This window comes from Aotus nancymaae, unplaced genomic scaffold (genome assembly GCF_030222135.1).
Source record: "Aotus nancymaae isolate 86718 unplaced genomic scaffold, 86718_ANA_hifiasm-v0.15.2.pri h1tg000036l, whole genome shotgun sequence".
Lineage (NCBI taxonomy): Eukaryota > Metazoa > Chordata > Mammalia > Primates > Aotidae > Aotus > Aotus nancymaae.
The window spans coordinates 66,437,333-66,452,033 of NW_026988450.1; the positions used below are offsets into that span (position 1 = coordinate 66,437,333).

The window sequence follows — 14,701 nt, forward strand, 5'->3', positions numbered from 1 at the left end:
GCGCATGCCTGTGATCCCAACATTTTGGGAGGCTGAGGTGGGCAGATCACTTGAGGTCAGGAGTTCAAGACCAGCCTGACCAACATGGCGAAAACTTGTCTCTATTAAAAATACAAACAATTAGCCAGGCATGGTGGTGCATGCCTATAATTCCAAATACTCCAGAGGCTGAGGCAGGAGAACTGTTTGAACCAGGGAGGTGGAGGTTGCAGTGAGCCGAGATTGTGCCACTGCATTCCCGCCTGGGCAACAGAGTGAGACTTCTTCTCAAAAAATAAAAATAAAATAAATAAATAAAAACCTGGAACTTCATCCCTAATCGGCCTGGACTGGGCCTGGCTCTAATTTCAGAAGCTCCCCAGCAGAGTCTACGGTACAGTGAAGGTTGAGACTCACTGCCTTAATCCCCTTCCATACATTGCTTTACTTCATAGCATGCAACACCTTCTAATATATGCCAACATTTGTATGCCATCAGCCTCAGCCTCCAACCACTAGGCTGTGAGCATCTAGAGGCCAGGTACATGCACCTTTTTGTTGACTACTGACTCCCCAGTGCCTGCATGATGTAGCTACTCAATAAGTATCTGTTGAGTAAATTAATGAAAAACCAACATGAATCCTCCCCTCAGGTTCTGTGCAATCTACTAGAAAGAGAAAAACAGTGAACTGAATGGAAAACCACAGCTGGCTGTTAAATGTTCTATATGAGCACATACCAGAATCTGGCCTTGTCTGAGGCATCAAGGAAGTGACTCTGGAAGAAGTAAGATCCAGCTGGGTGGTGGCTTTCCAGAAAGTGCAAAGGAGGTGTGTTGGGAAAGGAGGGAGGAGGAGTGTGGCTCTGCCCTGGGGCTGGGGATGAGGAGGCAGGCAGAGCTCGCCTGCCTTAGTAACATGTAAATTAACTATGAGACGCCCCCAAGGTTCATTCAAGTAGGGTGGTGATGCTTTCTAGCAGTGGCACTGCAGATGATTTTTACCAATCCGCCAGGATGCTGGAATGTGTGCAGGAAGTGTGCCTGTACATCTCCAAGCTGGGCCCCTGCTAGGAGTGTGAAATGCCCAATATCCCTGCCAGGGTAACCCCAGGACAAGATAGAAGATGTCCCTTGTCCCCCCGTGGGTCTCTCCCTTCTCCAAACCCTAACATCCATATGCCACACCTTAGGCAGGCAGGGCCAGCCCTAGCCCTAGGCTACTCTCTTTACCTGAACCCACAGACCAAGTCATTCTAGATACCGATCCATCAAGAATAGCTAGCACTACAGGCCCACACCACAGAATCAGAAAACTTACCATTTCATCTAGGTTTAAACTGACATGCATCATGAGAATGCACTAGAAATCAGAGTTAGCAACAAATAACAGAAATCAAATGCTAACCTAAAGGAGATCCTGTCTCTCTGGAGCCCTGGAGGAAATTGCTAAAGTTAGTAGACAAGTTTTCAAATGGAGATCTTACTCTGAAGACCACCAATCTATTTTATTAACCATACGGTTTTCAAAAAAGTTATAAAACACATTACTTCTTTTTCTATGTTCTTAAACAATGGACAGTGAACGCAAATGATGTCTCAGAGTCAATACTGTACCGTGCTCTAGTTCATCAAATATCCACAGAAGCTGTGCTTGGTGACCGGCAGGGCAGTAGGTGCTGGACTTAGAAGCACATTCATTCCTGAGGAGCGTGTACAACACATTCTTGGGCATTGAGCCAGCTGTTGTTAAACTGCCATGCTTCTTTACTTCTTCTGGGCATTACATTTTATAATTTCCTGGCCCACTTCCTTATATTTGGGTTACCAGCTGTCATTTCTTCCCAGAACTATCTGCAAGAATCCCTCTCTCATTTTTCAATTTACTGCTTCTAATCTACTGTAGGCTGAGAAACCAGATTACCTAACAGGTGAGAATTGTCTCTCTAAAGTAATATTAAATAAATTCTAGGTGAGAAACCCAAGTGATACTCTATAAATCAATCATCCTATTGCTTGTGAGTGTGTGGTCTTTATGACATCAGTTCCAGCTGTTCAAAAGCAGTAAGGTACTGTGGTGAAGAACGCAGGTTCAAAAGTCAGAGGTCTCAATTCCTCTGGTAGGTGTGTGCTCTTAGGCAAACCACTTTTAAAGACTGACTGCTTCAGTTTCTTCATCTGTAAAATGGAGATAAAATGGGTATCCTCCTGCTAGGTGGACATAAACATTAAAGAAGATACTTCCCACTATCCTGCACATAGGATGCCCTCAAATATGAGTTGCTCTTGCTGTTATCAGCTGGGGTCAAATATGTACATGCCAACAGGATATGGCTTCAACAGCTCGTGCCACAGCCAACTTCCCCTAACCACAGTCCTCTGTTCCAGGAAGCAACTTTGGGCTGCTTCTTCCAAAAGGATGACCACCAATTAAATCAAGAGTGGCAATGTTTCACTGACCAGGTCACCACCATACCCAAGACGTGGCCTCATATGAATGGCTCTCCCCAGAAGGAGCAATGCTCACTAGAAAAGTCAATCTGACTGGTCTCCCCTGGGCCCTGGATCAGGAAAAACTGGCCAGTGGTTGCAAGACACACACAGGGCCAGAGGTGCTGGCCAAGCAAGACATGCAGGCATACAGCAAGAACAAAGGCGCCTGTCCGAGGTATTGTGGTGGGTCCTGAGAACTTACTAGAGCAGTTTCGGTTCAGTTTCTGTTCCATGTCCCCTCACAATAAATCCCAAAACTTAAGGCAGCCCAAGTGATTTTCTGTTCTTTGCAAGCTAAGGGCCTGCAGAACCAGCCAAGGGAGGCTGCCCAGTAGCTGAGTTCCACTTATACGAGGTGTTCCTCCAAATGTCACCCTTGACTGGTAAGGACTTAAAAGTCAACTGGAAAAGAGATCACCTGCATTATTAGAGCAGTCAACCAGGGAACCTGTCAGGGGAGTGTCTGACTGTCCCAGGGACCCCCCTCAACCACTTCCACTCCTACCCCACGACACATGCAAGCCCCAGCCTGAAGACCCCTGTAGGTCTTTATAGAAACAATGGCTGGACTTCCAGGGTACCTACCACAATTTCCTGAGGACTTAAGCATCAAAGCAGAGATAAGTTATTGCTGTGGCTTAGATAAGAAGAGTTGTTTCAAAACTAAATGAACCTCTATTGTTGATTAGAAAATGGCAGGAAGATGAGTTTAATAATACTACCACCCTGTAAAGCAGATTAACGTTTACAAGGTACAGCCTCACACACGTCACCTCATTTGATCCTCTTAACAACCCTATGAGACCAGTATTATGATCTCCATTTCCAGATGTGGAAACTGAGGCTGGGAAGTTAAAAACCTAGTCCAGGAATTTTTGGGGATCAGCTACTTTTGTGTTGCAGGGTCACAGGCTCTCCCTTCTAAATGGCTTCACGAAAGACAAAAGGATACACAAAAAGAGGCTGTGTAGCCCCACAAATGCCTTGGTTTGCTGTCTATTTTTAAATCACTTAGAATAATGCCTCCTGTACACTTAGAGTCCCAGGCCCTACTTAGATGCCCAGAGGTCAAAGCAACCTGTCCAAATTTACCTCCTATGGTCCATGGGGTCAACAACCAAACAGAAAATAGAAACAAATGCCTTGACAAACTGAATACAATGAGCTAGAAGGGTAACATCTACCAAGGTAAGGCCTGCAGATTCCGAAATCCCAGGCAAGGGGATGTGCACAGTGCGTGGAGAGAAGTCTAGGGACGTCTGCTCAGTTAGAGACCAGGGAGGATTTTGGCTGGAGGAAAAACAAAACTTCAAAGGGAACAGAGCAGTGGAGCTTCAAAGGCCCCCTGGCAGGACCAATTAACACCTACAAATGTTTATCTAGGCAGTCATTTAATGATGGCTACTTCACTAAATGGATGTTCACCTTAAAAACAGCTACAGTCCTGAATGGCATTGGAGTCCGGAGTAGGGAGGACAGAACAGGAAGTTCTGTATTGTTTTGAGAGAGAGAGAGAGAGAGAGAGAGAGAGAGAGACCCTAAAAACACGCAACAAGGTGAAACTTATCACAGACGACTTCTAATGGCGGGGGGGAATCAAGATAAATATGTAAGAAAGCTGAGTGTGGTAGCTCATGCCTGTTGTAATCCCAGCACTTTGGGAGGCCAAGGCAGGCAGATCCCCTGAGGTCAGAAGTTCGAGACCAGCCTGGCCAACATGGTAGAACCCCCATCTCTACTAAAAATACAAAAATTAGCCGGGTGTGGTGGCGCACACCTGTAATCCCACCTATTCAAGAGGCTGAGGCAGGAGAATCCCTTGAACCCAGGACGTAGAGGTTGTAGTGAGCAGGGATCACACCACTGCACTCCACCCTGGGTAACAGAGCGAGACTATGTCTCAAAAAAAGGAATACTAACAATAAAGAAATTAAAAATATGTAAGAAAATGTAAATGGTTAAACAAACTCTGGTCCAGCCATGGTTTAGAGAAAAAAAAAAATAACACGTTAAAAATCCTATTTTCAAAACTATTTCGAACAGAAAAATGCTGTTGGATAATGTTAGGGAAAAAAACAACATCCAAAAATATATTTAAAGGCTGACTTCAACTTTACAAAACCGACAGACTAGAATGGTAAGGTGAACAGGCAGAAGTTTGTTTTGTTTGCCAAAGTAGCCCCAGCTCCAACACATGTGTGTCCAGCACAAACAAGAAAATGTGTTGAATTCATTATTTACTCACCATTAATTAAATAATAATTAATTTATCCATCCAAGGTACTTGGATATGCAGAGACAGAGCCATATAAGCATATATATGTGCTAGAACAGACTGACTACGTCAAAGTTTACCAACAGTGGCTAGCACTTATAACTGAACTAGGAGAGCCAGGCGCAGTGGCTAAACCTGTAATCCCAGCACTTTGGGAGGCCAAGGCGGGCAAATCACGAAGTCAGGAGATTGAAAACATCTTGGCGAACATGGTGAAACCCCAGCTCTACTAAAAGTACAAAAAATTAGCCGGGTGTGGCAGCCTGCAACTGTAGTCCCAGCTGCTGGAAGGCTGAGGCAGAAGAATTGCTTGAACCTGGGAGGCAGAGGGTGCAGTGAGCCGAGAGCGTGCCACTGCACTCCAGCCTAACTACAGAGAGAGACTCCATCTCAAAAAAATAAAAAAAAAAATAGAATTAGGAAAGAAATTTAATTACATATTCTGGACTTCTGTATTTTCCCAATCTTCCACAAAGGCTATATATACCTTCTTTTCTCTCTCTCTCTTTTTTTTTTCCTCTGGAAGCCAAGGTCTTGCTCAGTCATCCAGGGTGGAGTGCAGTGGTACCATCATTGGTCACTGCAGCCTCAGTGTCCTGGACTCATGAAATCCTCCCACCTCAGTCTCCCAAGCAGCTGGGACTACAGGTGTGCACGACCATGCACAGCTAATTTTTTTTATCTTTAGTAAAGATAAGATCCTGCTATGTTACCCAGGCTAGTATGATCTAGAACTCCTGGGCTCAAGCAGTCTTCCACCTTGGCCTCCCAAAGTGCTAGAATTACAGGCATGAACTGTGCTCAGCCTGTATATAACGTTTATAATTTTTTAAGCACTGTTTTTCTTTTAAAGAGCCTTAGGCCCTGGAGGCACTGAGTGTGATATGTTCCAGAAACAGAACATTCCCGTAGCCCTTTCGTTTCTATTCTATTGGATCACAACGTCTACCTGGGGCAGCAGCATTCACTCTGAGCCCCATCCACCTGCAGCGACATCTCCAGGGTTCACTTTCACTTACAATCAAAGAGGGACACCCTGCTGGATGCTATCAGTAGGGGAAAGGTCATACAGGTAGATTACTAATCAGCTTCCTCATCTTTCTTAGAAGAACCCTAGGAGAGAATTACAAGCAGAATCTACATAGAAAAAATTGCAATGCCCCTTGAACAGAAGAGTTCAAGGAGTTCAGTGATTAACGATCGGAATTAGGGGCCATCTTTATAACATCTCTGAGCCAAACTTTTTCCTCGGGAAACATGTTCATAAAGTAAAGCAATGGAAAAAATGTTGATACTCAAAACGCGACTCGCGCTTCACTTGTTAAAAATTAATATGTAACAGGTAGAAACTCTGATTCTTTAAGGGTGGTAACATTCTGTAGAAGAGAAGGGACTTTGGAATCTAAGTACCCTGGTAGGAACTCTGCCATTTACTCACTAGATGTGACACTGAGCTTGTTACTTTACTGTCTCAGGGGTCTACATTCTGATGTGTAAAATAAGGATATAATCTAACTCTCACTGTTGTTGAAAGGTTATATGAACTAATGAGTAAATTCAAATAACAGACACTCAACAAATCTTCTAGTTTGGAGGGAATCTCTGTTTATTACTGGAACTTGGTCAAGGTGGAAGAGCTTTTAAATAAAAACAATTACAGGTTGAATATCCATTATCTGAAATGAATGCTGGTTATCCCTTATCTAAAGAAAGTTAATTTAGCACAACCTGAAGCACGTACAGTTCCATGTAGGGGGCTGGAACACCTGTTCTGATGGTGAGGCCACTGTGTACAACATTCACATCATGACCCCGAGAGAAAAAAAAAGCCCACTATATTTTCTTCCAGAGAGTGAAGGAAGCACTAGGTAATTATTACATGGCAACAGCTACTTCTCAAACACCTTGTTCAGAAAATACCTTGTTTCAAATACACAACTTTAGGCTGAGAAGGACTTGGCCTAAAATGCTTGAAATGCTTCAAATTAAAAGTGTTTCAAATTTTGTTTTTTTTCAGATTTTGAGATATCCGCATTGTATACTTAGAGTTGGACATTCCTAATTCAAAAATCTGAAATCCAAAATGCTCATGTTGGTGGTCAAAAGTTTCAGATTTTGGAGCATTTCAAACCTTTGGATTAGGAAGGATCAGCTGTAGTTATTAAGCTCATGGAAACATAAGTTTCCATGTTTATATCTGAAACGTGTAACAGGTCCAAGAGCCTGCAGAAGCCAATGACCACTTTGTCTCACCTGTTTCATTCTGAATATGCGGTGCTGCAAAGTGAATGCAGTGAGGTAGCAATGAATATTCTTTTCTCGGTGAAAAGAACAGAGATTCTGGAGTCAGAAAAGCTGGGTTTTAGCCTCAGTTCAGCCACTTACAGGCTGTGTAGCCTCAGGCAAGCCACCTTACCGCGTTTTTCCTCCATTTACACACCGGCAACATAGCCGGAGAAGACACCTTCAAGACAGTTGTGAGCAAAGCAGCCAGGCCCTACCAAGCACAACTTCTGCTGTGACAATGGCATATTAAAGGTCACTATTGGCAGGTATTTCCAGCACTGTGTTCTGAGAAGGCAGATCGCCAGGCCTTCTGACAGAATCAACCATCACTACCTGCAGGGGTGGCATCACCCCTTTTGCCATCCAAAGCTGCTGTCACAGTCAGGGGGACCAAAGGTGGCCTCCCATCTGCAGGACCTGCCCAAACCTTAGTAGCGAGCCATGAAGGCCAGTAGCTTAGGTCACAGGCTCCACTGGAAACCCTCATTTGTTAGGCTGAATTCAGTAATAATACAAATGTCCCTAAAAGTAGCAAATAACACCCCAACCCTTATTCAGGGATTCCTTGTGATTGAGGCTCTCAGATACTCTCTAGAAAGCAGGTTTAGAAAAAGGCGAGAAAGGAAAGAGAGAAGAGAACCAGCACCTCAGTGTCAGAAGACAAACGAGCCAACTTCATAATTTTCCATAGGGCTGGCCCTACCTTATTTTTTAACTTTGATAATTTGGTTTATTTTAGAAATGCTTTTGTACAACTGTGGGGAGAAAGGCGCTAATATTTTACATTTAAAACCTGAGAATCTCAATTCCCATCTTTCATTTTGGAGAAGGAAAACATTCATCTAAGGTTCACTGCTGGATCAGGCACTTGATCAAGGTGTCTGCTAATACAGTTTGAGATAGAGAGGAAGAAAAGATAAAAGCATTTAGCATTATGACTTGTCTTATGCATATTGTCTTTTTGCTATAAGTGCACAGAATTCAACTTATTGTTCAGTCCATGCACAGCCTATTCTCTAAACCCCTTAGGGCCAAATAGAAAGGTTCAAAAAACTGCTTAGACTAAACAGCTCCACAGACCTACCCAACTAAGCAAACAGGCAAAATGTAAACTCCCAGAGCAAGTGTTTGTAAGTCTGAGGATGCCCTCAGCAGGAGGTGTGCGTCAGCCCCTGAAACCACATGACAAATTGTGAATATGCTTTTATTTATTTACTTATTTATTTTTACAAAGGTGTCCTCCAAGTTTTCATCAGATTACTGAAGAATTCGACGGGAAATCCCATAGTAAACACCATTAATGAGAATCTCCTCATGGCTGGTGAATTTTCAAGAGTACCTGAGAGTAGAAATGAAAGGCTGCAGATCAAAGCAAAATTCAGGGGGCCTGCATTCTAGTGCCACCCTTGTCACTAAACAGTTTTCTGGCCTTAAGCAAATCCCTGAAACATTCTGTCCCTCAGCTTCTACATCTGTAAAAATCAGGATGTTGGAAGCCAAATAATCTCTTACCTTCAAGACCCTTAAAGATACCAGAATTGTGAGGTACAGCATTAGCAAACAAGAAAAAGGAAAATGTCAAAAAGATTTGCACACTATCTTCCCTGTTCCCAGAAAAGCTTTAAATATTCACTCTCGCTTTCCTTAAAGGGGGCCGAAGATAGAAGCCACCTCTTCTTTCCCTCTCTTTTCTTCTATTTCAAATACCCGAACCTAAAGTTTCACAATAATGCCCTTTGTAGGGACATGAACTATGAAGTTCATGTAAAAATACAACAATTCTGTAAGGATGCATAAGCAGCTGAAAGAACATAAAATAGAAAGAATTTCTCTAAAGCATCATTACAAATCATCTAATTACTGCAGTGATTTTAGCTGGCATCATCCACGTGCGTTAAAATATATAATTGATTAATAAATACGGGTATCATAAGAATTGATATTTTAATACATTCCTGGACGTCTGGGTCCAAAAAATGATAAAAGAAATTTATTTCCTATTAGAAAAGTCATTTTCCTTCATTCCATGTAGCTCTCCCATACCTTTGTAATCAATGTCTAATTTTGACAAAGGCACAGGTGAGACAGAAGTCCTTGCTCATTTAGCACTAGATCTTTATCGACACATAATGTTCTATTTCACCAAAAGCAACAATTTGTTTAGTTGATACATTTGTATATACTCTATAGTATCCTAACTTGATCATGATACCATAAATTTTTAATATAATCATCAGACCCCATAAAGTCTGCTCCAAAGGAAACTTACAGGTGATTGCTTGAGGGAGAAAATTAAATTGAAGCTTTTTTTTCCCCCCACATACACTTGCTAATAAATTAGATGAAAATTGATTGTGTTTTTACAAGCTATTACCAAGTAAGTGCTTAGAGCGCCCCTGAAGCAGTCTAAAACCCACTCGACAAAACCCAAACTAATGCTCAAGGTGACTGACTAATCAGAAGTCACACCATGAGTCAGTATGAGAAGCCAAACTTACATAGATCACGTCTACAGACCTAATTTCAGTATCGCCTCCTCCTAAGGGGCTAGAGAGACTGGCATATCTTGACTTGAGTAGTTCCACATCTCACATTATCTAAGGCTATCTTCCAGAAAGCATCGATATAAGCAGCACAGTAGTTGCTCTTCCGCCAGAGCACAACACACGTTGCTTGCTCTGCTAGCGTATCTCCAAATTTAAGAGTTCTTGCTTCATCTTCATGTGTTACAAAGGCAATAATAAAAGGCAATAAAGTTTGTAAGCACCATTTCTCAAAGACAAATAATTCTGCTAACCCACTGAGAGAAATGAGTTAAAACTCAGGTGTACCAGGTGAGTGAATGTAAATCTTTTGCAGCACCATCCCGGGCTATCATGCAAGTTTAGGGCTGGAAGGTATGCAAAAGGGGAACATAATGAAAATCCAGAAGTGTCCCTCCTAAAGAGATCCCTGCTTGGGAGACAGAACAAACTTGCTTTTCTACTAAATGCCACTTTTCTGATCAGACCCAGTCTTGAGGTCTTGACCCCTTGTGGTCTTTAAACATAAACCAAAGTGTGGGTGTCATATTTCTTGGCCAGATCACAAAGAGGCAAAAAATTAGTTAAATTTAATTGGTAAACACTAAAGTTTTAAAGAAACCAACCTCTCCCTTCCTTCATTCCTGATCTCTAGAAAATGTTTCCATTCCACAGAAAAGGTAGAAACTTTATTTTGGGAATAAAAGGGTAAGAAATAGTGTTCCCTTGGATGGAGGGTATTTTCCAAATAAATGTATAATTCAAATTTCCTTAGCTGAAATCTCAGCTTTAGCCCTTTTAGAAGGATGAAGAATATAGTGATCCTTCCACAGCATTCTGTGAGACTGCTTTAGAAGACACTGAAAGGTTAGATTTCATCTCGAGTTACTCCACCATAAACCAGACAAAGAAATTCCTGAAAGGCTATAAGCATTTTTTTCTTATAAGCACCCACAGAAATAGGTCAATGTAAATGTCGTATAAACAAAGCAGTTCATTACAAACCATAGTTTAGATGTCTTTTATGAGAAAACTGTAATCCATTGCAACTGCACATTCACACATAACTGCCCCTGAATGAGAGGAAAATATGGATTCATAATTGATCCTAGTCTCTGGTTTTTCTTATGCCTGAAAAGCAAAAGGTATCGGGGGTTGGAAAGCAGAATCTGAGTACCTGATACTTTCTCCTTCACTCTCTATGATCAAGTCTTGGAGGACTTTAATTTCCCTTCCAGTCACTCCTATAGAGGTCCTAGTGTCTGAGAAAATGCACAGACAACAATCAAACCTTTCATTTCAAGGCCAGTTTCCCACCATACCCCTTCCTGTTCCAATCAGGTTTGTGAAGCATTTCCCCTATTCTGCATTTCATGAATCAATTGCAAAATCTGCCAACCTCTGCCAATTCCTCTTGTACTCAGCTGAGAGGTTCCCCTTCCTTCCCTGGGTAGCACAAGGCTGCTCTGGCTTTTAACTGGCGTAACGTTGAAATGCACTGTAGGAACTCACTAACTCTTTCACACTCAGATATAAGTGAGAGTCTGGGCGGCAACCCCACCTACTAGGAAACTGGTCCACCAAGCCCAGGGTAAAGCAGATTTGTGGAATCTAGCTTTGACTCCAAATCCCCTGTGTCAGTTACTGTCACTGGGAAGGAAAAAGGAAGAGTGAAAAGGGCTACAAAGTAACCAATTCAGTCACTTAGCAACTGGACAAAACTTGCCTCACTACAGAGGGTAAGGAGGCATCTCACACCCATTCAAAGAGTAACAGTCTACAATTTATATGCAAATAGATAAAGACAAAAGAGAATGGGAAATCTAAATTAGCAACTGGAGCTTAGACAGTGGGACTGAGGCCCAGATTAAAAAACAGTTTCTCCTAGGAAAGAGACAGGACATGTACAGAAATGAATGAATGAATAAATGAATGAATGAATGAGTGCATGCATGCATGCAAAGCCACAGGCCCAACAAGTTTACAGTCTCCCTTCATAAAAGTCAATGCCATGAGGGAGAGAGGAAAGGGCCACACAGTTAGATAAAATTTAAACACTTCCACAGCTAACATGAATTACAGGCTTACAGAAAATGTGAAGTTGGGAAAACTCCTGGGAAAGTAGGTACCCCCAACTCACCGGAAAAGCAAACAAAAGCATCACTCTTGGTGGAAGATCTCTGGACTTTCGGTAGATCACAGCCTCTTTGGGTCTCTAAACACCCTCAGAAACACCCTCCAATCCCCATGCCTGAAATGCAGTTACTAAACTCGGATCAAACCCTGACTTTTAGCAGGAGACACTCCTCCCTGAAGGTTTTCTAAGCAAGAGGGAGACACTGTCATCTACTTGGCTCAGGAAGGTGCTCCAGGTTTTTCAGTTTGCCCGAGGAGCTCCAACTCGCCTAGCCTCTAGCTGCACACCTGAACCGGATTTGCTCAATTCCAGGCTCAAAGTGGGAAGAGGACTGAGGGCTCATCCGCCCCCACCCCATCCCCCAACTTCACACCTGGACCAAGGCCGGCAGGGCCCAAGGCTGACTCGCAAAGACACGCCAGCCCAGACACTTACTTCTCATACTCGGTGTTGTCTCTGTCACAGCGAGAATCCTTGTGCTTTTGCCAGTCTTTGCCATGCTTGCAGGTGGTGAGGAGCACAACGTCCTCCCCGTTATGGACGTGATATAAGGCATTCCTGGTGTCTGACCCTATCCCTGTCAGGTACCTCTTCCCCTTGAATACCAGCATGTACTTCCTGAGAGGAGGGATAGTGTTGAACTTCAAAAACCCCCTCTCCCCTCCTGTCCTGGGGTGATCCTTAGAAAAGAGGGGAATAGAAACATCAAAGTTGGGTCGGAAGTTTTCAGTACTGATGCTGGCTTTGGCCAGCATCGCCTGGCCGATGTCAAACCCCACGTCCTCGGTGTAGTCAGGCCAAGTGCCGGAATATAAATTAAAAATTAAATGATTCCTACCATTGTTCCACAAGTGGAGACTCTGCACTTTGGATCTCAAATTGTGCACATACTGAGGTGACAACTGGTCTCTGTCTAAAGTATCCAGACTCAGGACAAAGAGGCACGCCTGGCTGGGGTCCGAGGTGTAGAACCTGGAGCCCTCGATGGCCGCTAGAATGTTTTGGTAACTTTCGGCGATTTTCTCCCCTTTTTGCTGCGGGTATACGTAGACTTTGAAGCCGTTTTTCTTGCAAAGGGCGAAATCGAAGCAGGACTCCATGCGGCACTTCTTGCCTTTGTAGATGCTCGAGTTGGCATCTCGCTTCTGCCGGGGGGAAATGTGCACGCTGGAATCCTCGTTTTCCAATTGATCCCAAGGAACGAAGGGGCGCAGAGCGTCCGGGAAGCGGGGCCAGAAACGATCCGGACTGGGGTGGTGCAAGCCATTCCGACCGCTGTGCTCTTCTCTCCGGCTGTGGCTCCTCGATGCCCTAAACTGCAAGCCTCCGAAATAAAACAAAAGGGCGAGACAAGAGCCAGCTGAGAGCAGGATGAAATAGCGTTTTTTGGCCTGCATGTGTCCTGCCTGGGTCAAGAGGACTGTAAATAAACACAAGAATCACCCAAGTTTCCCAATCAACACTTTCAGCTCCAGTCCGCCATCTTCCCGCCTGTAAAGACTTCAAACTCTCCGCTCCCACCTTCTCTGGATGCCTTTCCCCAAGCCGTGGACTGATCCAGCGCATGTGGGCGATTTCTTTAACTTTCTCCCCTTCGGTCTTTCATCTTCGGGTTGCACGATGCACGGGAGAGAGCGGGGCTGAATATTTCGCACCCAGGGCGGGCGAGCAGCGGACTGTAATTTTCTTGCATGCAACAAGACGGAGGAAAAGAAAGAGAGAGGGGAGGAAAAAAAAAAAAAAAGCTCCCGATACCCAATCAATGGCAAGGCGAAGTGATTGCCTTGCCTCTCGGATTCCTCTCGGCAGCGTGGAAAACGAGCCCCGGGAAGGCAACTTCAACTCATCCACCACTCTCCGTGCAGAGCACTCCGGTTCCCACGAGTCGGCCGATCCCGGGTTCAGCCGGCTAGTGCATCCTGCAGCTGGGGCGCCGTAACCTCACAAATCCCTGCATCTCTCTTCCCTTCTGCAGCGGCTCCAAGACTCCGGCGGTGTTTACTCCTGCGCTCGCGGGGCCGGCCCCCGGGACGCGCGGCGGCCCGGGCTGGAGGCGGCAGCGGCGGCGGCGGCGCTGGGTGGCGGCGGCAGCGGCGCGTCCTCCCCGCGGGCAGTGCCGGCCCCGAGCGGCGCTTCGCAGGCCCCCGCGCGATCGCTGCCGACTGCCGCGTTCGGTCGCCGAATGTTACCCGGTTCTGAATGTTACACTTACACATTCCATTCCCGACACGACAGCGCTGACCTCATCCATCCACGCAGCCCGCGCTGCCATTGGCCGAGCGTCACGTCCGGGGGGGGCGGTGCTTCCGCTGCGCCCATTCATAACCCCCGGCCGCGGGCTGAGGCGCCGGCGCGGCGTCGGGGGCGCGGGGGACGCGGGGAGCCGGGGCTTCCCGGGCTGCATGCAGTCGGCGGGCGGGCAGGTAGAGCGTGGGGCGGCCCGGGGCGAGTCCAGTGGCCCCGCGGCGCTCCCAGGCCAGGATCTCGGCCTGCGCGGTGCCGGGGACCGGAGGCGCCTGCGGAAACGAGTCAGCCCGGGAAGGAGGAACCGGCGGGGGCCCCGTGCTTCGCGGCCCCGGGCGCCTTGGAGAATCCGGTCTCCTGGGCTGTCTACCGGATCGCCTAGAGAAGGATGCTTTGAAAGTGGGAAGCAGGGAGGAAGAAAGACTTCATAGAAAGCGACTGCCGATCCGAAAGCTGCCTCTCCCAACCCTCCTTCCACTCTCCGAGACTCAGTATTTCAATTTTCTGCCAGGCATTAAAGCAGTCTCCCCTTACTCCTCCCTTACATAGCGTATCTTTTTCTTAAACCAAGGAGACACCCCAATCCCCAACAATGAAGAGGAATTATTACAATCAAGAGGAATTGTTGCAATTCTTCATGCCTGCTTCTGTGTGCTAAGAGTATAAGACAGCTATCCTAAATCCTCATTATCTACTTAGGCAGCCTTGCCTGAACCCCCTCTGTCTATTGTGAAGAAAGCTTCCAAGAGATCCAATCAGAGAAAAA

The 14,701-nt window shown here is 45.2% G+C and overlaps 1 protein-coding gene across 1 annotated transcript in view; it reads right to left on the reverse strand.

The window, feature by feature from the left end:
* The window catches only part of EXT1 (exostosin glycosyltransferase 1), a 315,224-nt gene extending 301,346 nt beyond the window's left edge, over positions 1-13,878 (reverse strand). Inside the window, exon 1 of the mRNA XM_012443266.3 lies at positions 12,127-13,878. Within this exon, the coding sequence (XP_012298689.1) occupies positions 12,127-13,088 (962 nt within the window). The 5' untranslated portion in view covers positions 13,089-13,878. The remainder of the gene's footprint in view (positions 1-12,126) is intronic.
* Positions 13,879-14,701: the final 823 nt, after the last annotated feature.